Here is a 25,457-nt window from a genome sequence, read left to right on the forward strand (position 1 = left end):
AATCACTCCAGGACTGCACAGTGAGCTCTGTGGGCAGCAAGGTGACCACTGGGCTGCTGCTGGGGAAGACTGGCGGTAAGCAAGCAGCCAGGTGAAGGAAATAACAGGAGATGGGAGGAGCCGGCTGCCACTGGGGGCGGGGCAGAGCAGAGCCCTCCAGTGTACTCAGCGCTCTGAGGAATAGGCACTGGAGCAAAGACCCAAAGGCCGAGCAGATGGGTCCACCTCTGCCTATGTGCTCATCAAAGGTGTAGAGTCTCGCTTGGCTGGCCCTGGTTACCGCAGAGGGGACTTCTGCCTCTTCCCTGGCTCACCTTAGCATGCTTTGACCTGTTCCCAGTCAGCGTTTTTTCAGACCCATAAAACAAACCAACGTAAAAAGGCAAATGGCCCAGGCTGGCCAGACAGCAGGTGTCCCTTAAGCCTGGAATTCCTGCACTCTGTGCCCCCTGCAGCCCCTTCCCCCAATTTTAGAAATATCTGCAGCTGCCCTCCCCACCTCCCACCCCCAAAGGCCTGATGGGCTCAAGTTTCTGTTTCCAGATATGAGAGCTGCTGGGCTTTCAGAAGCCGGGGCGGAGGGAGGGTGTACTCAGGGCTTCCTCTTTGTCTTCAGCTTCTGCAGCTTCTCAGAAGGCCACCCTCCCCGCCTTACCCTCAGGCAGCCAAGGGTGTGACCCTCTTGGGGGGGGGAGGGAAGGACCCCCGTTCCCTTCTCCCTCCACAAGCAAGGTCCACACTGGAGAGGTGAGGTCCAGAGGCTTGGGGCTGCCCTGCCCAGGGTCAGGCCCTGGGGATGCTCCTGCCTGGGGCTCCGGCAATCCTCTGCCTTCTGAGATGGATGTGTTGTCCCCATTTTGCAGATAAGCAAAAGGAAGATCAGAAGGTGGGTGACAGAGGGTCTGGGTCAGAGGTCTGGCAATCGCTCAGTGATCCTGGAGTGCCTGGCCCTGTGCTGACCTGACCCCCAAGGCTCACACTGGGTTCCCCTGGCGGGCTAAGCCTGGGCTGGACGCAGACCGACAGTGCAAGTGGTCAGCAGCTGTGATGGGGGAAAGGAGGGGCACTTTGAGGCCTTTAGACTCAAGTGTCAGGGTGAGATCCCCACCAGACAGGGGCTGCTTGGGAGCCGGTGTGGTCCCAGAGCAAGGAGGGTGGTGCTGGAGGGTGCCAGCCTCCACCTCAGCCAGAAGAACACTGCCCCCAGCTGACCTAGCCCTCGTCTGTGGACCCTCCACTTTTCTTTCCCAGGGGCCACAGGAGCCGGTTTGGCAGCGTCCGGGCGAGAAGCTGGGTGACATCATCAGGCCAGTTTATGGTCCTGGTTCCTCAGATATTCCTGGTTACATATTAACCACCCGGCCCTGGAGGGGGCGAGGAGCCTCAAAAGAGTCACTGGCCTTTCATCCACAGAACACGGCCCCGCTCAGTGGGATAGGTGCAGGGCCAGGCAGGCAGAGGTGGGCCAGGTGGGAGGGCAGGGCCAGGCTCCAGGCAGGGAAGCAGAGGCCATCCTCAGAGTCTGTGCTCAGAATGCAGCCAGGGTGGGCATTGCTTCCTCCTGGTGCCCTGTCCCTGAGCTCTGCAGAACCCAAAAGGAAAGCTGGTTGGGGTCAGGGAGGGGTAGGGGCTGCCTTGTGTCACAGAGCACGGTGGGATAGGAGGCTGGGCTGGTCAGAGGATGGGACCTTGGGTCACCTGATTCCTGCCAGGGATGCTGGCAGAGCAGCCTCCCTCGGTGGGCATCCTCAGCTTCTCCCTTTCCTCCAGGGCAACCCTAACGCTTTTCTCAGGGGTGTCCTTCCCGCCTCTTTCCACCTTTCTTCAAATCTGCCCTTGGTTCTCTGGAGCCAGGTTTACCAGCTTTAAATCCCAACCCCACTTTGGCCACATTGCCTGTGTGACCTTAGGCAAGCTACTTAACCTCTCTGAATCTGAGTTTCCCCATCAGTAAAGTGGTTCCTCCCTCATAGGATTGTGGGGAGGATTCAATGTGATGACACTTAGCTGGGCTTATATAGCATCAGTTCCTGTTAGGGGAGCCCTATATACAAACTCTGTCCTGGGCAAGGTGCCCACTCTACCTGGGTAATCAGCTGGGGCCTGGGAGAGGCCAGTGCTTGAGAACTCAGACTGAGGGCTGGGGCACGCTCCGATGGAACGGATAGGCAGCTCTAGGAAGGCTGCCTGGAGGAGGAAGCACTGGAGGAGCTGGCCAGCCAGTCATGGACAGAGAGACAAGTGGGAAGTTGGGACCACAGGAAACCACCGCCAAGTCACCGATTCCTAATTTAGGCTCTTAGTAAGCGCCCAGCCTCAGCTCCACAGCGCAGCTGAGGGGCTGGGGAAGAGGAACCCCAGAAGTGGAAAGTTGAGACCTTCCTGAGGAGCAGTTAGGGGGTAATTCAGGTGGGTGCATCACACAGGGGTGAAGCAAAGTCACCTGGAACAGAGGTTGGCAAGCCAAGGATGGGGCTGGGTTGTCTCAAGGTTGAGTCCAAGAGGCTGGAAGGCCATGATGCAGCCACAGAGGGAGCTGGTGGCCAGAGCGCTGGCCCCACAGGAACATGAACCCACAGAGAGTGAGGCCACCAAAGGCCCTTCACCTTCTTACCCTGGGGGCTCCCAGACCCAGGCCCAGCAGGGCAGGGGCATGGAGGGGGCTGAGGTTAGGCACCTGGGTTTCCACCATTGACTCTGAGGGGCCCATGGCAAAGGCTACAGACACCCTGGCCAGTACTGGCCCCAGAGGAGGGAGAGTTCAGAGTGCTCCACAGGGTGGCAGGGCTCCGGGAAAGGGCTGGCTCTCCTGGGCCTGGCCACTCCCACTTTGCCAGGCTGGAGCAGCCCGGGCCTGGGAAGAGTGGCCTAGGGTCGCTAGCTGGTTCTGGATTAGGGCCCGGGCTAAGCCCCAGGGTAGCTGAGTGCACTGGGAGGCTCTCTATCCCTTTCCAGTCCCCAGGGCTAATAGGACAAGCCCTGGTCACAGGGAGCTGAGTGCTAGAGGAAGACCAATCCGTGTCCCCTGCCCCCTCCCCCACAACACTCCACAGAGGAGCCAGCTCTGAATCAGCCCTGCTGAAACAGGATAGGGCTGCAGCTTCCCTTTTCTGCCCCTGTCCTCCAGCTGCCCCTCCCCCAGTCCCCTGCTCAGGCCGCTGGCCCTGTCCTCACTGACCCCAAAGTGAGCCCAGTTCATCCAGCTCTCCTGCCCTGGGTCCCAAGAGGGGACAGAAGACCTCCTCCCTCCTTGGAGCAGCTTCCGCACTCCGGAGAATGTGCCCCTGCAGGGGAGGCAGGCCAGGGAGAGGCAGACCCTTCCAGACCACCATCTCCTGCACCTCTGGAACGACCTTCTGACCTGCGATTCCATTTGCTGGAATTCATCCTGGGGCCCAGTCAAGGGTATTCCCAGAGCGGTTTGCAGTGACAAAACGTCCACGGCAAAGTGTCCTCATAGGGGACTGGGCAGCTAGCCGGGGGCCGGCCATCCCGGGGACTTCAGGGCTGTGACAGCGTGCGGCACGGGGCCCTGGGGCGGTCCCAGCCGGCACTACCCGGCTGACTGTCTTTTTCAGTTTGTCTTCTGCATGAGCTTGTATAAACTGGAAAGCGGGTTAGACAAGGAGGCGGCCAGGCGGCGCGCCCCGGGGGCCGGGAGGGGCCGTCCGCGGGTCCCGGGATCCCGCGCGCGAGCGGCGGCACGCCGTGACGTCATCGGCAGGCGCCGTGGCCCGGCTGAAGCCGGAAGTGCTGTGGCCGCCGTGTCGGAGCCACGTGCGGAGCCTACGCGAGCGGGAGCCGGCAGAGCGTCGCCGGTGAGACTCCGCGGGGCCACGGTGGCAGTGCACGAGTGGGGTCGCCCGGCGGGCGCGGCGCTTCCCTCCAGCCTGCCGTGGGCCGCCCCCACCCGGTGCCAGCCTGGCCTGACCCGCCCCCTGCCCCTGCACAGGCCGGGCCAGTGTGTCCGTTTACGGCCCGCTGCGCGTCCCCAGCCTCTGCTTGGAGGGCCCTTACATCTCCAGCATCCCTCTACCACCCGTCCGCCCAGAATCCCTCCTTGGGGGAGATCGGGGAGAGGGGGGTTCCGGGGAATCGAGCCTGACCCGAAGATGACCTCACGGACCGTTTGCTGCTTCCCCGCTGGTGGCCGTTCCCTCATCTCACATTTGGAGAATGGGAGCCGGGGTCCTGGAGAAGGCTGATGAGGGGGTTAGGTCCTTTGTGGGAGTCCTTGGGCCCATCCTCTGCCATTGACCGGCCTGAGTCTCTCCATCTGTGATTTGGGGTGATGGCTTTTGTCTCATGACTGAGACCAAGAAGGGCTTCAAAGGTCGGGCCAGGGTGCGGCCCTATTGGGCTGCCCTGTTGGACAGTGCCAGGGGCAGAGCCAGCCACCCCACCCCCACAGCTCAGGATCTGGGCCTCAGAGCCTTCTTACCTGGACCCCAGGTGCACATCCTTTCTTCTGGCGCCCTTACATACTCATGCCCATGCACCTCCTCCCAGGTCCCAGGCACCTGCTAGACAGCAACACTATGAGCTTCGTGGCGTACGAGGAGCTGATCAAAGAGGGTGACACGGCCATCCTGTCACTGGGCCACGGTGCAATGGTGGCAGTGCGCGTGCAGCGCGGGGCACAGACCCAGACCCGGCACGGCGTCCTGCGACACTCAGTAGACCTCATTGGCCGCCCCTTTGGCTCCAAGGTGACTTGTGGCCGAGGTGGCTGGGTGTACGTGCTGCACCCCACACCGGAGCTCTGGACGCTGAACCTGCCGCACCGCACCCAGATCCTCTACTCCACCGACATTGCCCTGCTCACTATGATGCTGGAGCTTCGGCCTGGCTCTGTGGTCTGTGAATCCGGTGAGTTCTTCAGGCTGCCTCAGTTCTAACTCTGAGACATTGACACAAAGGTGAAGTCAGACCTAACATCCAGACAGCGTCTGGCCTGCTCTTCCTGCACATAGGCATGGCTACTCAGCTTCTGTTTCAACAGGATCTTTCTGGGAGGCTGTTTGTAGGGAGTGAGGGCAGAAGCAAGGAAGCCAGGTAGGAGCCTGGTGCTGTCATCTGAGTGAGAGTTGATGGGACTGGACCAAGGATAGCCTCCCCAGGCCAGGAGCTGGTGCCCAGTGAGGGTCTTGCCTGCCTTAGTGGGTGGGGCCAGAGTGCCACTGGGCGCTGACCAAGGTGCTGACTGCCAGTCCCTAACCCTGTGCTGATAGAGGGGCGCAGGGTGCCTGACCTAGCAGTCCCTGACTGCTGCGAATGGGAGCCCCAGGCCCAGGGCTAAGAGTTGGCCCTTCCTGGAGGGAGGCCAGGGCTGCTCCAGGGTTCTCATTGTAGGTGGGGAGCCTGCCTGTGTTCATCCCTGGCCAGCACCATTGTCGCTGAGCCCAGGGCCTGGGGTGCAGGTGGAAGTGCCTGAAGGCCAGCCATTCGCAGCCCTTCCACACACTCACGCACACACACACACACATACACGCAGGTGCTGGGGCCACCTGGGGTGGAGAATGCAGCATGCAGCCTGGCAAAGAACAGCCCAGACCCAGATGCACCTAGATTTCCAGCATGTTCCTCATGGCCTGAGCAGCTGGGCTCTGGGGTCACAAAGAGTTCCCAACACCACTGCTACCAACTTTCTGAAGGCTTCAGGCCATCCTTTCCCTCTCTGGGCCTCAGTTTCTCCATGTGGACAATTGGATGGTTCCTGTTGCCCAGTCAAGCACTTTGAAATGGGAAGAGTCAGATACAGAACCTGGGCTGTGGGTCAGAGAGTAGGTAGGGGCTGGGCAGAGCTGACTGCTGAGCACGAGGGGACATGGGGGTGCCAGTGGCGGGTAGAGCAGCAGGACTCAGAGCCATCTCCATCACCTGCTGCTCCCTATGCACCCACAGCCAGGGACTTGCCCCACTTGGATGAAAAGAGCTCTGTCAGCGGGCACGCTTCTGGGCTCCTCTCGTGTGCCAGCTCCCCTTCTAGGAACCATGGGTACAGCTGTGAACAAGACAGGCCAGGTCTCTGCTCAGAGGGGGACAGACAGTAAACCCGGTGTGACCATTTCAGTGCTGTTGATTGCCGTGAGGCTTGTAAGACAGGGCTGCGTGTTTGAGGGTGACTCAGAGAGGGGTCCCTCCAGCTAGGGTCCTCAGGGAAGACCTCTTTGAGGAGGGGACATTGAGTTGAAAATGATGAGAAGGAGGTACCTATCAAAAGCCAAGGGAGAGTGTCACCCCAAGGGAGAGCTGTGCAAAGGCCCTGAGTGAGGGACCAACAAGGAGGCCAGTGTGGCAGGAGCAGGAAGTGAGGTCAGGGAGGAAAAAGGTGCAGCTCAGAGGGTCATCAGGAGTCTGACCGTGCCCAGTGTGGAAAGGGAGCTCGGCCGGGCTGTGCAGAGGGGAGAGGCCCAGTCTAACGGGGTGAAGAGAATTCTGCTGCTGTGTTGAGACAGCATTGCAGGCGGCCAGTCCGGTGGCTGGTGCAGAGAGCCAGGAGGGAGGGGCCTGGGCAGATGTGGTGGGCAGGTGGCAGAAAGGGTGGCTCCTGGAGAGATGTGGAAGGAGGTGGCAGAAGTTACTGGTGGGTCAGATGTGGGGTGGGAGAGGGGAGAGTCAAGGGCGCCCCCCTGATGTCTGGCTGAGCAATGGATGGTGTTGACTGCGTTGGGGAAGGCTTGGCAGGGAGTGGGTTTGGGGTTGGGTCAGGTCTAGCTTTGCACTTGATGCCAAGAGTGGTTTGGGTGTTAAGGGGGAGGAGGCGAGTGTGCAGTGGACGCTAGGTGGGAATCTGGAGTGGAGGCACATGGCACTGGGGTGTTGTCAGCAAGTAGGTGGCACCTGAAACCATGGGGCAACGGGAGGTCACGGGGGGTGGATGGGGAGATGCAGGCCCTGGCCCGGCCCTGCAGCACAGGCAGTCAAGCACGGGGGCGGCCCTGAAGGAAGCTGAGGAGTGGCCGGCGCGTCAGAGGAAAACTAGGGACATGAGGGGAAGAAAGGAGCTCGACGGCAGGTTGGTTACTGTGTCACGGTGCCATGGGGTCAAACAAGGTGAGGGCAGAGCTGCATCCCGTGCAGTGAGAGCAGATTGGGGGGCAGGGAGATGGACCCACCCTAGTGGGCCGAGGGGCTCCAGAGCTCGGGACCAGCCACTGCATGGAAGGCAATGGGACAGGCCCAGCCTCTTTGGCCGCTCTGTCCAGACCCTGCGGGGCCTCAGGCCAGTCCCGGCCCCAGTCAGAACCCCGGGCTCCAGGTCTCCAGGTCTGGCAGCAGGGTTTGCTCCAGAGCTGGAATTGCGCAGGGCTGCCGCTTTCCCACCTGGACCCACGGCAGACATCACTAATCAATCCCAGCTCACCCTCTCCTGCTCCCCCAGCCCTGGGTGGTGTCCCAAACCCAGGGCAGCCGAGCCAACTGGTAGCTCTCGGAGTGATGCCCACTGGTAACCCGGGATCGGCTGACCTTGTAGGCCCTTTGTGGGTCTTTCCAGGGTGAGGATGGGGTTGTTTCCTGGGTGGCCCAGCAGTCTCTCTTGACACCTGCCCTGTCCCGCCAGGCACCGGCAGCGGCTCAGTATCCCATGCCATCATCCGCACCATTGCGCCCACGGGCCACCTGCACACAGTGGAGTTCCACCAGCAGCGGGCCGAGAAAGCACGGGAGGAGTTTCAGGAGCACCGCGTGGGCCGCTGGGTGACAGTGCGCAACCAGGACGTGTGCCGCAGCGGCTTTGGCGTGAGCCACGTGGCGGACGCTGTCTTCCTGGATATCCCGTCACCTTGGGAGGCTGTGGGCCACGCCTGGGACGCCCTAAAGGTCGAAGGTACATCAGGGTTTCCGGGGGCAGTGTGGCCCTGGGGGCTGAGGTCCTGGGCCTGGTCCCGGCTCTGGGTCATCTGAAGCCCAGAGAGGTCAGAAACCACCAGGCCACGGAGTAGCCGTGGCCAGGCCAGGGCCCCTTTTAGCCTGAGGTAGGGGTGGATCAGGCTGGCCAGGGGAGTCTCTGGGAGGTCATCCGGGGAGAGGGCGAGGATTGGAAATGGAGTCAGAATTGCAGAGAACTGGCTCCAGCTGGGCCCCTGCTCCTTGGCCCTGCCCACTCCCCCCCTGAGGTGGGAGATGTCTGAGGCCCCTGGGGAACGTGGCAGCCCCGCATGAGTGAGAGGTGGGACCTGGGCCACGGGGCGTGGCAGAGGTCAGAGGTTGGGCAGGCCCTAACCCCAGCCTTCATTCCCTGCAGAGTCTCCCCTCCTCCCCAGCCACAAACCAGGCGAGCCAGCCCCTTTTAGGGAAGATGCTGGGTGCAGAGGCGGGAACGTGGGCCCTGAGCCAGGGAGGCGCTGGCGAGGCCCTGGCTTTTTCCCTTTTCTGGAGAAGGAGTCAGCTCAGGCAGCCAGGCCTCTTCCCCCCTCCCAGCTGAGGATGCAGCGCGGAAGGAAGGGGAGCAGGCTGGGGTGCCGAGGGAGGGGCTGCCCATCTGAAGGACAGATGCTGAGGCCTGGCTCAGACAGCAAGGCGGTGGCAGGTGGGTCCCGGTGGGTCCCAGTAGGTCTGACAGCTGGCTCAGGCTCAGCCCTGGACTCCGGTGTCCCTGGTCTCTGCTGAGGTTGCCTGGGGCTGGGGAGAGGGGGAAGCCCTGGCTTCCCCACATCCCCGCCGCTTCAGCTCTCCCCCCAGATACCTGTAGGCCCAGGCCCCAGTCCCAGGGAGGCCAGAGCCGGCTGCCCAGCCTTAGCCGAGCCCAGGCAGTCACACTCTGGGGCCTCCCCCTTGCTGCTGAGACTCCTTCCTCATGGCTGGCCCACAGGGAGCCACGCCATCTGTTGTCCCTGTCCCCTCTCCCCTGTGCCCTTCTAAGTCCCCTCCTTTGGGCCCTGTCCCCAGATCTGCTTGTTCTGGGCCCAGAGGCTCCCAGCTTGTTTGTGGGTTTGGCGTTTTCCAACGGCTGCCTGCCTGCTGTGGGAGCCCGGCCCAGGTGAGGTGTGGCCCCCAGGTTCTCTGGACCTTGGGCGGGCCAGCAGGCTCAGGCCCTCGCCTAGTGGGGCTTCAGTTTCCCCAGCAGTGTGCACAGGGGTTGGGTCCCCTCTTGGGGGTGACGCTGTCCCCTCTCTGAGTTGGCGTCAAGCTGCACACCCCTCCTCCAAGCCCAGACCTACCCGCAGCCCTGCCTGGGGTTCTGTGTCCCTGGGTATGGCTGAGGGGACCAGGCCTCAGGGAAATTCAAGGACTTGCTACATCCCTTCCCCTGCTCTGGCTTCTCCACACCCTCCCCGCCAGGATGGGGACCTGGGCTGGCCCCGGGCCAGGCTGAGGGACTCTGTGGGCGGGCCCTGGTGGGAGGCAGCAGGAAGGGGCTGTCAGTTCCCACCCCCGCCCTGTCATCCTTTGGGCATCGGGCTCCCCTCAGAGTAGGTACCTCCTGTTCCCAGGAGCGGGCGACAGCCTCTAATTTCCTCTGACAGCAGTGGCCCCTGCCCACCCGTGAGCCTCTGTCCCTTGTGCCCACCCCCGCCCGGTGCTGCGCTGTCTGGTGAGAGCTGTCCTGGGCCCAGCACTCTCACCAGGCTGGGCTCTGCCGTACCAAGGCTCCGCCCTGACTCCCAACCCCACCATTCACCCTGGCTCCTGACCCCTGACCCTTGGCTGCCTTGTGGAAGTCAGGATGGTAGTGCCTGCGGAGGCCACATGAGGTCAGGGTAGTGGGGTTGGCCCCGTGCCTGGGACATGCGAGGGCTTGGTCTGGGCAGCCCCTTCTACTTGGAGAGCTCCTGCCCTGTGGCCTCTGCCCGGCGCCTCTAACCTGGGGCCCCAGCTCTCCATGGCCCGAGGGCTTGGACACCCCCGGACTGCAGGGCGGGGTCCAGGTAGCCACCCTCATCACGCTCTCCCAGTGGGGTTTCTGTACCAACGTCTGCTCCTGCAGGGACGGGGTTGCCCACAGATACCTGGGCAGGAGGAGGCTGCCAGGGGTGGGCAGGCAGGGCTCGGGGGATCCTGCGGCTCCCCTGCCCTCTGACACCCGTGTCCTGCTCCCCCGCAGGTGGGCGCTTCTGCTCCTTTTCGCCATGCATCGAGCAGGTGCAGCGCACGTGCCAGGCGCTGGCGGCCCGTGGTTTCTCAGAGCTGAGCACCCTGGAGGTGCTGCCACAGGTGTATAATGTGCGCACCATCAGCCTGCCTGCACCCGACCTGGGAGCCAGCCCGGGCCCCGACGCCGGCCCCTTCCGCAGCGGCACGCCCATGAAGGAGGCCGTGGGCCACACCGGCTACCTGACCTTCGCCACAAAGTCCCCTGGCTAGCGGGCTGCCAGGAGCTCCAGGGAGCTGGAAATGCTGTGGGGCCGGGCAGGGAGGCGCAGCTCGGCCAGAGGCCTCCTTATATGGTCAGCGGACGCCTGCCGGGGCCTGTGTTTAGAAACGGGGCCTGTGTTTAGAAAGGGACGGAAGGCAGAGCGGGGCTTGGGGGCCTCCTGGGTGGCTGAAGAGGGGCAGCCATCGTGGAGGAGCATTGGCAGGGCTCTTGGGGAGGGAGGCCTCCTGCCCGCGTCACCGCCGTGCTCAGTGTCCCCGTCCTGCTGTTGTTTGTTGCCACACGAAGTCTCCACCGCCGTAGGCTTTTTTGAGTGTTGATGCCAAGGGGTGCAGGTGGCAGAGCCCAGGTCTGACCCCTTCCCAGGTGGCTCCAAGCCGAGGGCGGGGAGGGGAGCAAAGACTCAGAGAAGCAAGGCTGGGTGCTCGGTGCCGCGTCGAACCCCTGGACCCCGAGGCCCGGCTGCCCCACACAGTCTGTGAGCCAGCTTCTCCTTTCCCTCCCTGGTGCTGACGGGGCCAGGCCGGCCCAGCAGCTAGGGAGAGGCAACCCTGCTGGGCGGCCTCAGGCCTGACCCTACCCCGTGGGCGCTGCACAGGCCACATGGGAGTGTCCCCCATCCACTCCTGTCGAAGGGGCAGGGGGCAGCCCCCGCCCACCCGCCTTGCTTCTCCGACACCTGGGAAGTGCCTTCTGCAGCGTGACCCAGCCACAGCCCCCGACGTGTCACTAAGTGAGAACACACAGCGTCCCTTAGAGAGGAGCCTGAGGAGGACAGTGACATGCTTCAGATGACCTGGCCCGTCCCTGCAAGAGCTGTTTGGACCCCAGCTCTCCAACCCCAGAGCTATTTGGATGTCCCTGCCCCTCGTAGGAACACTGGGGTTATGGGGGCACAGAGGTGCATCCAGGACAGAGGGCAAGATGCCGGAGCTGAGGGCACTTGTCCCCTGCCCTGCCTGGCCTGGTCTCCAGCTCTGTGGTGTGCAGCTGGCATGCCTGCCTGCCACTGGTGCATGAAGGGCCTGTGTGTCTGCCCTTGGCCTCAGCCGGCTTTCAGGAGCCCCAGTTTTCCCATGTCAGGACAAGAGCCCCAAGGTACTTTGCTGGCATGGGGCTGGCCCCTGACCATGCCTGGCGGAGAAATAAATGCTGTTGCCCCCGCCATGCTGACTAGTCTTCCTGGTGCCCCATGAGGCCAGACCCCCGCTCCCCCCACCAGTGTCCAGGCCGGACTTCCCTGCACGCAGCCCTCCTGACCCCTGCCCCTTCCTCTCCCTGTCCCAGGCCAGGCACCACAGCAGCTCTGGACTCCAGGACAATGGCCTGGGATGTGGTGGACAAAGGGACAAGTGTGTAACCACCCCCACCCGGCTGCAGAAAGGTCCACTTGTCCTTGGGGGTAGGGGGAGGTCCGTGTGTGTGTCAGTCAGTCCCAGAGCGCTGGGCCCTCCCCCCATGGCCTGGCCTGGCCTGGAGTTCCCAGCATGGGCGCCTGGGCTGCCTCTGCCTCTCGTGCTCCCTAACTGGCCCAGAACTCAAGAAGGACCCCCAGGCCTGCCATCCTGGCCCAAGGCCCCCACCTGGGCCTTTGGGTCCTTGAAGGGATACCGAGTGAGGTAGGTCTGCAGGAGGACCAGTCTCCTGGTGGCAGTGTCACAGGGCTGGGAGCCTCCCCTCTCCCATCTCCTTCCGCACAGCCTCCTGGCGAGACCTGTGCCCCCTCTAGTCCCTCAGGGTCCCTCGAACCACTAGCCCTTCTCTGTGCGTCTTGTCCCCCCTTCCAGAACCTGTCCTGACCTCTGACCAGCTGTCTAGGTTACGGGACAGAGGAGGGACCTGGGCATCACCCTGGCCTTAGGGAAAGGCCTGCAGGTTCTGATGCGGGGCGCAGCTCTCCGTCGTCTACCGAGCACACAGGCCCCAGGAATGCAGGCCTGGGCTGGGACCCATTTTCCAGATGGGCCTGCACTTGGGTCTGTGTGAGCTGGAGGGGTAGTGGGAAAGCCCTTCCACCCCAGGATGGGTAACTGGGTGGCGGGCCACCAGGTTAGGCATCAGGAAACCTGGATCCCTGTCCCTGCTCACAGTTTCACCCGGCACAGAGCTGCCCTCTTGAATCTGGGCGGCCCTTCAGCCCCTCGTCTGTGCTGCTGGGCCCTGCACACGAGTCCCTGTGCCTCCGCTGGACCTCTGGGCACCAATCCTACCCCAGATAGCCATCCAGGCTGAGCTCGGCCTCAACCTGGAGCCCCATCTGGCCCTGGGCCAGCAGTGAACTCTTGTGCATCCTTCAAGGCCCCACTCAAATGTCTCTCAGTGCCTCCCACTGCCCACCCCCAGACAGGAGCATCCTGTTCAACCATTTTCTGCTCCCACATGTTCCATGCTGGATTACACCCCATGCTGGATGACAGCAATTGCTCCTGCAGAGCTGCCCCCGGCCTGGGAGCTCCTACACACAGGAGCAGAAGCCAAGCGGCTCCCCAGTTCTGCAGATGGGGAGCCTGATGCCCAGAGAGGCAAGGCCAGGGCCCACGGTGAGTGACCAACGAGCAGGTCGGTGACAATCACCTCCTGAGTCAGCAGCCTGGGGCCGGTCACAGGGCAAGGACTCAGCCTGGAACTCCCCACTGGCCCCAGACACTCACCTCTGGCCCTCAGTTTTTCCTTGGAAGTTCCCGCACCCTGCCCCTGCCCGGCCTCCGGCCCCAGGAGCCGAGATGTGACACATCTAACGCTCTGCAGCTGCCCCAGCTCCCGCGTCTGAGCCCCAGAAGGCGAACTGCTCAGAGGGGCCCAGGCCAGGACCCCACCCTAGGGCCGGGATTAGAGTCTGCCTCCCCCAGGAAGCCCCCTGGGCCTTGCCTCAGCTCCAGTGTGTGCTGCTCCTGGCCTCGCTTTGCTTCGTCCTCACCCGCCTCTCAGGGGCTCACCCCCTCCACGGGAGCCCCTTGGGGCAGGGACCGGCCCTGTGCCCAACCTGGGGCAGCGTGGGTTCAGGACCCAGAGTGGGTTTTGATACACAAGGGATGCCAGGTCGCTGGGGGCCGCTCTCTGTCTAGCTGAGTGTGACAAGGAGGGATTGTCGCCCTGCGAGGACATCAGGGAAGGAGAGGGGGAGGAGAGCTTCCCCACCCCTGACCCCGTCACCGCTGCGGTCCAAGTCTGCTGCTTCTTTCCTTTCTTGGCCTCCATTGCCTTCCTGTTCTCCCAGGGATGCTGGCTCTCCTGCCTCCAGCCTGTGTGCTGGTGCGGGCAGGCTTCGTGACCCAGGGACCCAGGCTTCGTGGCCGAGGGAGATGCTGCTGCTTCTACCCCACCCCAGGCCATTGCACACATGGGAAAACTGAGGCCCAGAGGAGACGAGACTTGCTGGGATCCAGGCCTCCTACCTCTGCCTGCCCACCAGGACCTCCCGTATCACACAGTCTCCCACCTGGCATGGTCCCCTTACGTGCGACCAAAGAGGCCAAAGGGGAGAGAGATTTCTGCTATAGTCGTGGAAGGCTCCTCAGAAGAGGTGAAGGCCCGGCAGGGTCTGGAAGGGCTGATGGAAATTGAAGGAGGGTGAGCCGGAGGCCTTCCCAGGTGGGAGTGGGCAGGCCTCGGGCAGGAGACCCTCAGGCAGGCCCTGAGAAGGCGATGGAAAGGCCCGATTAGATGCAGAGGCAGCGTCCCTGCGACCTCCTGGGCTGGTAACTGCCTGTCCTGTCTGCAGGGCTGCTGGAAGCACCCAGACCCAGAGCCCCACCCTGCCCAGGGGCTGATGGGCTCACGTGCCAGTCTGGGGGTGTCCCTGCCTCCTCCTGAGAGGGTCCCCAGGGGCAGCCTTGCTGGAGGGCCTGGTTTCTGATGTCCCCAGGAAGGAGGTGCAGGTGGGGGCTCATGGTGCCAATCCTCGACTCTACCCTCTTTGCCAACCTCAGGGGGTGCTCTCGTCCACAGATGTGGGCTGAACACCTGCCGTGTGCCCCACCCTCCTGGCACCGGGGTCGCAGACATTCAGGGCAGCCCAGCCTGTGCTCGAGGGGCTCCCGGGAACGTAGCACAGACGGTGCGGGTGAGAAGTGCACAGTGGGAGCAAAGCAAGGGAAGGGGTTGAACCCTGTGCTGGGGGTCAGGAAGGCTTCGCTGGGATATGGCCCCTGCCATCACAGAGGGATAAGGAATTTGGCCTTGATCCTGCGGGTCTGCCCTCGGGAAGGATGTGAGCACTTAAGGGCTCAGGCTCTGGGCCAGCCTGGGTCACATCCTCCCTCTGGTGCTGTGGTGACGTGACGTGTGCCTTCCCTTTCTCTTGCAGAGATAAGAACACAGGGCCTGCCTCGGGGCGGGAGCAGGGAGGGGACTGCGTGAGATTAAGTATCATGTTGACCTTGCACTGACTGTCTCTATGGTTATTATCATTAGTGGGAGCTGGGGCTGCCGCAGCCACCAGGAAGCCCCCCCATTCTCTCAGATTCCAACCAAGGCCAGAATTTGGGGGCCACTTCCAGGTCCATCTGAGAAATGTCCTTTGCACTTTGAGCCATTTGAATAGCTTTTTGCACCTTCAGAGGTGCTTGAATAGTTTATCAGGATAATGGGAGAGATTTGACATTGAGACTTTTTTGGAAAATCCAGGTCATCCCGTCACGGTGCTTATAGTTGTGTAATAACACCAAAAACTGGGAGAACATTAGGCTGGGCGTGGGCAGACGGCACTTCAGTTGACCTCCACAGCTTTCAAGGTAGGTGTATCAGTTAGCTGTCACCACAGATGTGCTGCATAACAAATACTCCCCTCCCCCGTAAATACTCCTCCCCTGCAAAAAAAAAAAAAAAAAAAAAAAAACTCGGAGGCTGAAAGCAGCAGTCAGTTCCTCTCTCGGATCTGTGGTCTGGCTGCTCCTGGCCGCCCTCAGCCGGGCTTGTTGATGTGTGGGGCCTGAGCCCGTGTAAACATAGCTCTGCCCCTGCTTCTCCCCTTCCTCCTGGGACCATGGCCTGGCCTGTGCATGCTCTTCTCAGGCCCAGTAGGGGCAAGCCTGGTCATGCAGGCACTTTTTAAGCCTTTAGTCACATGGCCTAACCTCAAGTCGGGTGGAGAGAGAGACTGCAATTTTAGGGGAGGAGCTGCATGGCCGCAGGCAGAGGGTGTGGATGTGGGAGCAGGGCCTTCTCTGCCCCCATGGGCACCGTGCACAGTGGGTCCCTCGTGAGCAGGGAGCGGGACTGTGGGGCCCCGCCAGCCTGGCCCGCCCTCCCCATGCTGTATGTCTGTGCCCAGGCGGCCAGAACGAGGGCATTTCAAAGTCAGGCTGCCTCCGAGCGGCAGCGTTGGCGGGAGGGAATAACTCGGTTCCCACCAGGCTGAGAATAGCTCCGAATTGGGTCACGCTCACCATAGAGCTCCGGTCACAGCCTTCAGGCTTGGACAATAATCAGCTTTCTCCCCGACATCTGTCCCTTCAAAGAGGGAGCAGCCCGGGTGCGGGCACATTTTTAGAAGTGGCGGGGATGGGGACAGGGCAGAGAGTTATTACAGGCCGGCCCCCTCCATCCCTCCTCCTGCTTCCTTTGCTCACCCCGCTCCATCCCCGTCCCTGGCTTGGCCCTGGCGGGCCACCTCCATCCTTCCTGCCCACCCTGCTCCTTCCCCCTACTCCCTAGGACCCATCAGCCCCCATACGCATGAGGCCAGGTGGTGTGAGAAAGCTCTGGGCCGCCTGGCGGCACTGGTGCCCCCTCACAGGCAGAGACACAGGGTCGGCTCACCTGGGAGGGGTGTGGCCCGAGCCCTGCCCTCCTGCCCTGTCTCCGGCAAAGTCCCCTCCTCTGACTCCTTCCTGGGCCCAGCTTCCTTCTATCGCAGATAAAGGCGATGGTGGGGAGGGGGCCACCCCACCTCTCGAAGGATTCTGGGGGCACATATCTCTCCAGGCCCTCAGGCCTTGATGTCCTCAGGGGCCCCTCCCCTCCCTACTCAGGCCCCATGTGGTCTACAGCCCCTTCACCCCAAATCCCCCGAGTTTTCCCACACTCCCTCACAGCCTCCGTGTGTGCCAGCCCCTAGGAGCACTAGGCACAGGCGGACCCTCTGAGTCTCGGCCCTCGTGTCCCTCCCTGGGCCCTGGGCCACTCTCAGTCTGCCCCACACAGCCAAGCATGGACTTAGGTCCCGGTGGCCCAGGGACAGGTGGACAGAAAACACTGTGTCCTAGGACACCATCTGGAGTCAAGTCCCTCACTGTCTGAACTCAGACGTGCATTTTGCGGGAAGAAGAGATGCTTGGGCGGCCTTTTCTTTGACATGATCCAAAGCTCAGCATCCCCCCCCACTTCCTGTCTCTGGAGCAGTGTCACCATGTGTCCTCCCAGGATGAATTCTGCCAAGCTGCCCTCCCTGGGGAGACAGAAGTGTCCTCCCACGGCCTGGGCTTCGGTCCCCTCTCTGCTGGCCACCCTCTTGGCTGACCGCTAAAGCACCCCGGGCGTGACCCTGGCTGAGAGGCCGAGTTCCTGGGGCCGCTGCCCTGGAGGGGCCTCAGGGCTTCCTCTCCTGGGTCTGTCCAGAGTGCTGGGTGCAGCCAGGCCGCCTACGCTGCACAGGGCTCTTGGTACCTGGAGTGACAGACCTGCTCTCCTGAATGCTTTTCATCCCAGGAACACTGAGTTGTACTTAAAATGTGGTTTGTGGGTGGCAGTGCCTGCATCTCCAGGAGGGCTTGTTAGGAGACACAGAATCCCAGTCCCACTCCCAGACCTCCTAATCAGACAGTGTGTTTTAGACAGATTCTGCAGGTGATTCGAACAGCATTAAAGTTCGAGAAGCACTAGTTTGGCTAATCTTTGTTCCCTCTTTGCCTCAGCCACTAGGAAGCTCAGAGCCAAATTTGCTGCCCATCTGTCAAGAGTATATAGACCTTCACCCTGTTTCATCTTATTTCCCACCCACTTTTTTCCTGATGTTTTACCCTCCTCATCCCAGAGTGGCCTTGAGAGGACTGAGGTGGGTGATGTCACAGGTCCTCAGAGCCCACGTTGATGTTGTCACCTGGGTACACTGCCACGAAGTGGTACCTTAGGGTGCCAAACCTATACTTGTAACAATGTAATAAGTACCCCTTACCCAACTACATATATATATATGTAATAAGTACCCCTTACCCAGCTACATAAATGTATTTTTTTTCCCTGCTACCTGTGTGCCAGGCACACAGGTATGTTCATGAAACCTCCATGAAGCTGAGGTTCTCAAAACGCGGTCCCTGGGCCAGCTGCATCAGCATCCCGTGAGCTCAGTGGAAATGCAGAGTCCAGGCCCCACCCCAGAACTACTGAATCTGGAACTCTGGGGTAGGGGGCCCTGTGACCACTGCCAGAGGAACCAGAATCTCTCAACCTCATCGTCTTTTCTTTCTTTTATTTCTTAAACAAAACACACCTTGATTAACTTAAGTGATGCAGTCACAGCTCTATGGAAGCTTCCAGCACCATCCAACTCGCTCTTTTCAAGGCTGCACTGTTGTCCATTAGAGCTTACTTTCGCCTCAGCCTGGTGGGACTGTGTGTGCCGAGTCCCAGACCCTCCTCTTGGGATTGCTGGGTCTCCCCAGCGGCTCTGTCTGGCAGAGGCTTCGGGCTCCTGGAGTGAGCTGGAGGAGGCAGCAGAGGAGTGCTGTGCACGGACCTCTTCAGGTCCTGATTTGAACAAACCAAATGTTTTATTTTACAGAATGAGACGATTGGGAAACTTCAAGCCTGAGTGGATATTTCGTGGGTTTAAGGAATGACACTTTTTTAGGTGTGTTAATGATAGTCTGAGATGATGGAGTGGCTGCCATCTGCCACAAAATAACCTGGGTGGGGGAGCAGAGGGGCATAGAGATGAAACCCTGATACTCCATGACCTGGAAGGCTTTGCTATTCTCTCTGCTTTTGCGTTTCTTGGACATTTTCCATAATAAAAACATTTTCTTTTTTTTTTTTTAAGATTTTTATTTATTTATTTATTTTCCCCCCAAAGCCCCAGTAGATAGTTGTATGTCGTAGCTGCACATCCTTCTAGTTGCTGTATGTGGGACGCGGCCTCAACATGGCCGCAGAAGCAGTGCGTCGGTGCGCGCCCGGATCCGAACCCGGGCTGCCAGCAGCAGAGTGCTTGCTCTTAACCGCTAAGCCATGGGGCTGGCCCTAAAAAGATTTTCTTAAAAAAAAAAAAAAAGAAAAAATGCCCCAGGCTGCTTCAACAATTTGTTTGTTCTGGGTTCCCCAGGCAGCGGAAGCAAGTCACCCAGAGATCCCTGCCCTCGCAGATGCCCCAGGGTCGCGTCTCTCAGCCTCCCTCCCAGGGCCACAGGCTCCTCTTCAGTCCAAGGCCCCATGTGTCTCTCAGGTAGTCCAGTGTTGGGGGCAGCAGGGTCTGAGGTTGGCCGAGTGGCCAGCAGGTCATGTGTTGTGGGAAAGATGGGAGAGACAGGTGGCCCGTCCCCGGCAGGGCAGTGGTGAGCTGTCCATTCTCTCCTCCTCCCAGCGTGGATCTGACGGCCACAGACCCAGGAGCGAGTTTACTGTGGTCAAGGATGGGCCTCCAGAGTGGCCCCCAGCATCGGAGGGCAGAAAGGAGTAGGGAGCTGGGGGCTGCAGGGCCCCCCTCACTTCCCGCCCCCAGAAGGTGCTATCCCACAGCCCCTGGATGGGCCCCTCTTCTGGCCTCTCCAACTCCAGATGACCACCCTGTCTCCTCCTTCCAGACCCTGCCTGCAGCCCTGTACCCCCTCTCCCCGACCCCGCTGCTACTAACAGGCCTGACCTTGTTTTGTGCCCCCACAAGATATCTTAGAAATCCATCTTATTGCAGTATAATTTATATACAAATGGATGACACCCATTTAACTGCCTGGCTCCAGGAGTCCTGGACCAACGTGTGCAGCGAGTAACCCCCTCTGCCTCCTCCCAGGCCATCTCCCCTGCCCGGCCCCAGGCAGCCACTCGGCTGATTTCTGTCACTATCATTACATTTGCCAAGAAAGTGAATCTAAACAGGGGCATGGACCAGGGAATTCGACGAACTCTGAAGAGAGACTTTTCGTGGTTTCTCAGAGCGCCACCAGGGCAAGTAGCCAGCACTTGGCAGTCAGCAGAACCGTGGCCGCCTGGGCCGGGATCCTCAGTCACCCAGGGTTCTGGACACACAGGACGCTGATGGCTCTGAGCCGCTGGACACACTCGGGTGGACGAGGCCCGGCCTGTGGAGGCGCGGGCCCTGCCGAGGAATGCCAGCGGCCAGCTGTGGGGCGGGAGCAGCGGAGGCGACCGCCACGCGTTGCTAAGCTACAGGCACAATGGACATTCCGGGCACCAGGCAACCGAGAAGGAGACGCTTTCCAGCGGGGGCATCACTGGGGGCCCAGGCCACCCCCAGCCCCCGCTCAGCAGCCCCGGCAGGGACACCAAGGCGCACGGGCTGCCCAGCCCCTCCTCCCGGCACCCTCCATGGCCCAGGCCCACTAGCTGGGCGCCCAGTTGGAGGGTGGCCAGTGAGGGTGCCTACAACTTGGCTGACCCAGCCCTCCGGGCCGGCCTCCTCCTCCTGGCCTCTGCCTCCTCTTGTCACACTTCCTGGCTCATCCCCCACGTCCAAATGTAGGGCTCCCGTGGGGTCCTGGCCACAGCTTAGAGGTTTGGGTGGGACCCCCGCCCTCCACTGCCTCCCATGTTCCCAGTTCTTATGCTTGGCACCCCCACCTCGAGCCCAGCCTGGCTGGGGCTGGCTCTGCTTGTGGCCATGCCTGGCAGGGCCCCAAGCCTCTGGCGACCGTCGTCAGTGTCCAGCCTGGCCTCTGTTTGCCTGGGACAAGCCAGAGGGGTTTTGTTTTGCTCCCTTGGGCTCCACTTCCTCCCTCCGTGGAGAGACTGCTGAGCTCCCGCTGAGTGAGCCAGCTGGCGGCCGGGGGGGAGGGGCTCGGCAAGCGGCCAGGGAGGTCTGCGTGGCCGGCCCTCGGAGCCCCACGGATGGTTACTGAGCTCCTGGGTCTGGCCACCAGGCCTTTGCCCTCACAGTCACTCATCCAGCACCTTCAGTCCCGGTCGACAGGGCCGCCTCCACCCACACAGTCCCGAGAGTGACGTCCCAGGAGCCCACCAGCCTATCTCTGATCTATCGGTGGTGCCCAGCGTCCCAGCTAAACCATGTGATCCCTGTGGTCCAGGAACGAGTCTGAATCTCCCCTGTCCTGGGCCCTACACACAGCAAGCGCTCCATAAATGCAGTGGCGCATGTGGCCGCCCTTTCACACTCTCGGGTTCCCCCACTGCTGCTGTTCACAGCTTTTGTCGCTCTGTTCTCGGCCACCCCGTCTTCACTGACTCCCCCTGGGCTGGCTCCCTGGTCCCCACACCACGAGGTGCTTAGTGCAGTCTGGAAGGAGGTGACTCGCCTTCACTGGGACAGCTGGGAAAAGCAGCACGGCAGAAGAGGTGCAAGTGCCTCACAGCCCCACAGCTTGGCGGCAGAAGACTCGCCCTCTCTGAGCCCCAGCCCCCACTCCCTACGGAGTAGGGTACCCACGGGAGCTCCCCGGCTGGGCTTGTGGGGGTTTCCTTGGGAACCACATGGGGAAGTGCCCAGGGGTGCAAAGGCCTACCAGCCCCTCACCCCACCACACACGTATGCACACACACACACACATGCACACAGACAAATGCACAAATACACGTGCCAGGCGTCATGGGATCCAGGAAGATACTGGTTTCAGCAGCTGAGGGCAAGAAATATCACCCCCAGAGCCCCTCTCCCTGACTGAGCCCACCCCAGGCCAGGGGCTGAGCTGCCTGCCCCCTCCCCAGGCTGCCTCCTAACACCTCAGGCTCCCCCTCCCCTTCCTGCAGCTCCCAACCCTGAAGCTTGCTGGCCTGTCATGGGGACCCAGACAGACAGCTGTACAGACTCCCCCACTGGGCCAGGACCCCCATGGCTGCCTTGGGGCCCAGCATGGCTTCTGGGGTGGAGTCTGCACCTCAACAGGTGCTGTGACTTATCAGGAGCAAAGCCAGAGGAGAGGGCTGCTTCCCTCCCCTCCCCCACTCCGTCCTCTTCCTGAGACGGAAGCCCAGGCTTTGCCAAGGCCTCACTGGGGCCCCTTGGGGTCTCTCCTAGTCCGAGAGCTGGAGACAAAGAGGCAGCTGCTAGCGGGGTGGGGGTGTGGGGCACGGCCTTTGTGTGCGCCCAGCCTCTCCTGGTGACCTCACCACCGGCCAGAGAAGGGCCCTTTCTTCCCAAAGGCGGCCGTTGGGAATCCGCCTGGGGACAAAGCTGCCGCCAGGCGGGGGACCAGTGAGTGGCATAAATTAAGGGGGGCTGAGGCAGGGGAGGGGAGGGAGGCTGCAGCTGGCGCCTGGAAGGGGGCACGCACATTTGCGTGTGCACACGCACAGACAACCCCAACCCCACTCACACATGGGTGCATGGGGCTGCTCCCCTCCAAACCTCATTCATTCATTCATCCATGCTCCTTCATTCATTCCACAGATGGTCGCTGGGCGCTGGCCCTGGGGATGCAGAAGAGCATCTGGTGGATGGAGGGTGATGGGCGGGGCCTCCCAGTCTGGAGGGGGAGTTGGAACAGACCCGCAGGCCCCAGTGCTGGGGCAGGGTGGGGAGCTCCTCAGCTGGAGCCTGTGCTCAGACACCCACAGCTGCCTGTCCCTTTGAGGAAACCAAGGCCCAGCACGTGCTCAGGCCTGAGGTCACACAGCAGGCCCCTCAGCCCAGCCGGCTCCCCAGGTGAGGTCAGGAAAACATTTGGTTTTCCAGGCATGGTGTTGGGTGACATCTACCCCCCATGGAGCCAAGGGCTTCCTGTCCCCAAGCCTTGGGTCCTCCACAAAGTGTCCTTACAGCCTTGCTGGCCCTTGGTCCTCCCTCCTCGGGGCACTGCCCTGTACCTGAGATAACCCCTCAGTGAGACCCTGCTGGGTTGGTGTAGCCCAGGGTGGCCAAAGGTGGCAGGGCCACATGGATGTCACAGACAGAATCTGGCTGGCAGAGGTCACTCAGGTTGCCCCACGAATGCCCCAGTTCTCCTGTGGCAGCTTGCTCAGCCTCCTGGGCCTGCAGACACTTGTCCCCATCCCCACAGCTCTGAGTGCACCAGGGCCCCAGGCCAGGCGGGCTTCCTGCAGGAGGAGGCAGAGAGCAAGGAGCTGGCCCTGAAGGTCAGACCAGGTCCAGGAGGCAGGCACTGTGAGCTGGTGCTGTCAGCAGGGCTTAGTGTCAGGTCCAGGGGGTCTCGTTCAAAGAACGAGGACTCCCCCGAGTCCCCCCATCCCTGAGTGGAGTCTGGCCCTAGAGTCCTGGCCACGCTGATGACAGAGGCTGAGAGGGTGTCTGGGCGTGTGAAGGGCAGTGGCCCTCCCGTGGACCCTGTACCAGGAGGGGGTGTGCGGGCGGCTCGGGGCTCTGTCCTCAATGCTCCTGGCTGCCCCCTCCCACCCAGACGCTGTGCTGACTTGGGGGCCTTCCTGAGGCCTTTGCTCGGGGTCAGAGACCTTTGGGGCTTGCAGCTATCCCAGCGGCACAGAGAGCCCTGAGGTTTCCAGGGCTGGAAACTCCCAAAGCCCTTTCACAACGACTGGGTCCACAGTCCACCAAGAGACGAGGAGGGGGCTTACTCGACTGAGCAGCTACTGGGTGCTGGACATTTCTGCACCACCACTCCCATTTACGGATGAGGAAACTGAGTTTCCACGGCCGGGCTCAGCATCCACTGTTGCGGAGGCCAGGAGGAGGCCTGAGGCTTCCAGGGCACTGAGCCCCCCAAGGCTGGGGCACGGCAGCAGAGAGGAGCAGGGCGAGGCGGGGGCGGGGTGTAAGTAGGCCAGTGCTTTGTGCAGTGTTGCTATGGCGCCGCCGTTGCTGCTGCGCAGGCTTCCTTCTGGGCCTGTTCCCAGGATACCTCAAGCCAGCAGCCAAGCATCCCTCCCCAGCCCTGCCTAGGCCCCATCCTCAGTCAGGGGCTGCTGCCTGTCTCTGAGCCCTCCTCTCTCCCCCAGGCCCCTTGCCCACCCTCAGGCTGCAGGAGGTGCGGGGGCATAGCAGAGTATCTCTGTCCCGCCTCCTCACACACATGCATGTATGCATGGTACACCCACAAGGCTCACAGCACACACATGCACGCATGTGTGCGTGCACACAGCACACACATGCATGCAAACACCCTCACAACACACATGCACACATGCATGCACACAGGCCCACAGCACACACATGCATGCACACAGAACACAGAATCTCGGGCCTCAGAGGCTTGGCGAAGGGCCAGGATTTAGGGGACACGCTGGCCTAAAGGGAAGACATGAGGGGCAGTGAGTTCAGAAAGGGCTGACCTCTGGGAGGTGGTAGGACCTGTTGGGCTCCCTCCCACATGATGCGCCTCATTGACCTCTCAACCCCACGATGGAGTGGGTGTCACCGCCCACTTTACAGACAGTGGCCCAGAGAAGCGCTGGTGGGCAGCTGCCTTGGCCAAGGCCTCAGGTGGTCCCTGGGGCCTGGCGGGGCACAGAGAGGGGACCCTAGTCATCCACTGATGTCAAAGGGTGGAGTCTGGGCATTGGAGGAAGGAGGTGACCCCATGTTCCCTGACCCCTGCCAACAAGGACCCCACTGCGGGTGGGCGGGAGAAGGGCAGAGGAGGTGAGTTTCCTGGGGAGGCGCCCTGAGGAGAGGCTGGGCTGCTTCCTGGGGGAGAACACTCAGGTCCCCTTTGAGGGTCACAGCTGGGCCATTTGCTCCCCTGTCTCAGCCTCCCGTCTGACAACACAGGGCTAGCCAGGGGTCCCCAAGCCCAACCAAGTCTGTGCAGGTGCTGGCTCCTGAGGAGGAGGAGAGGTGTGGGAAATGGGACTGCTCCCTCACCAACAGGTGGGTCTCGAGGCAATTCTTACCGCGCCTGCAGAGGTAGCTGTGACCCCCGTGTGCGCATCTGTCCTTTGGGGTAAGCGCTGCTGTCTGTTAGAATCCCAAGGCCCCTGGGAAAGGCCCTGAGCTCTTAGCAATGTCAACCCTTCAATATAAAGGCCTGAGCCGAGGGCTGAGCAGTGCCAGGCTTACAGGTGGGGGCCTACCGCCAGGCTTACCTCGAGCCCCCTGGAGCCTCCCCAGCCCGGCTCCCAGGCAGCAGGCAGCCTTTCTGTGGCATGAAGCTGTGTGAGGTGGGCTCAGAGGGTGTTCTCGAAAGGCAGGGCCGGGCTCAGAGCAGGGGGAGAGTGGGTGCTGAGAGACCTCACAAAGCTTCCTTGGGCCAGGGCATGGTGGAGGGGTGGCAGAGGGAGAGGGGGCTTCATGGAGGGGGAGGTGCGTGGGCTGGAGCCAGAGGGCATGCTTGGGGTCATGAAGGAAAAAGTGCAAGCAGGAGGCAGCCGACATCAGGGGCGGAGGTGGGGAAAGGGCCTTGCTCCTGGGGCTAAAGTGATGGCACCGAGGCTTGCCTTGGGCAGAGGCCGTTGCCACCATGAGGCCAGGCTGGAAGCCAGGAGTTAAGGTCCCCTGCTATGCCCTGGGTCACCCGCCAGGCCCCAAGGGGGTGAGCAAGGCTGCTGGGGCCAGTGCCATCACCCTGCATACCCTGCCCCACCCGGCAGCTATGGGCAGCATGAAGCCAGCCTCCAGAGGCCTGCTTGACAAGGGGACAGGTGACCTTTGCCTGGCGCACCGTCACTTGAGCTGTCCTGATTGCTGCTGGCCCCACAGTGCAGGGATCAGTGTCCTGATCCCTGTCGGCCTGGGATGGGCCCTGGGAGGCCTGCTGAGGGAAACAGAGGACAGGGCCTGATGGGCTCCTTGAGCCCTGGGGGCACCGAGGGAGGCCCAGGGAGGGTAAGGACCAGCCCTCCCCTCCCACCGCCCACAGCAGCCTCTCCTGACTCCCAGGGCCCAGGCCCCCAGCCAGGGGTCACCCACATGCTGCAGAGCTTCCAGCTCCTTCCTTCTTTCCAGCTTCCATTGACTTTCTCAGCCCTCCTGCCCTAGACCCCAAAACACAGGAGCCCCAGCGGGGCCTGAGGACAGAGGATGGGATGGAGATGGCCCAGCCCCAGGGGGTGTCTGTCCAAGGCCAGAGCATCACAGAGCCCCAAGGGGCCAGCACATGGG

At 61.8% G+C, this 25,457-nt stretch overlaps 1 protein-coding gene across 5 annotated transcripts; it reads left to right on the forward strand.

The window, feature by feature from the left end:
• Positions 1–766: 766 nt before the first annotated feature.
• Positions 767–18,291, forward strand: TRMT61A (tRNA methyltransferase 61A). 5 transcript variants are annotated; one of them, XR_009223769.1, is made up of 6 exons: positions 767–886; positions 4,510–4,869; positions 7,565–7,831; positions 10,049–14,375; positions 14,945–15,051; positions 18,039–18,291. XR_009223769.1 is itself a non-coding variant. In XM_058567784.1 (4 exons), exons 2-4 carry the CDS (start codon positions 4,539–4,541, stop codon positions 10,306–10,308), a joined length of 858 nt encoding a protein of 285 aa, XP_058423767.1. In that variant the 5' UTR covers positions 767–886; positions 4,510–4,538; the 3' UTR covers positions 10,309–14,676. The 5 variants fall into 5 exon arrangements, 2 of the variants coding, with proteins under 2 accessions (XP_058423767.1, XP_058423768.1); XR_009223768.1 differs by lacking the exon at positions 18,039–18,291 and adding an exon at positions 17,173–17,436; XR_009223770.1 differs by lacking the exons at positions 14,945–15,051; positions 18,039–18,291 and having other exon boundaries at positions 10,049–13,888; positions 14,267–14,675.
• Positions 18,292–25,457: the final 7,166 nt, after the last annotated feature.

The sequence above is a fragment of the Diceros bicornis genome, chromosome 24 (genome assembly GCF_020826845.1).
Source record: "Diceros bicornis minor isolate mBicDic1 chromosome 24, mDicBic1.mat.cur, whole genome shotgun sequence".
NCBI lineage: Eukaryota > Metazoa > Chordata > Mammalia > Perissodactyla > Rhinocerotidae > Diceros > Diceros bicornis.

Excerpts from the sequence above, each read along its gene's own strand:
- TRMT61A (XM_058567784.1), top strand. The coding sequence starts at position 4,539 with ATGAGCTTCGTGGCGTACGAGGAGCTGATCAAAGAGGGTGACACGGCC. Across the intron at positions 4,870-7,564 it reads CTCTGTGGTCTGTGAATCCG|GCACCGGCAGCGGCTCAGTA; the intron begins GTGAGTTCTTCA and ends CTGTCCCGCCAG. Across the intron at positions 7,832-10,048 it reads GGACGCCCTAAAGGTCGAAG|GTGGGCGCTTCTGCTCCTTT; the intron begins GTACATCAGGGT and ends GCTCCCCCGCAG.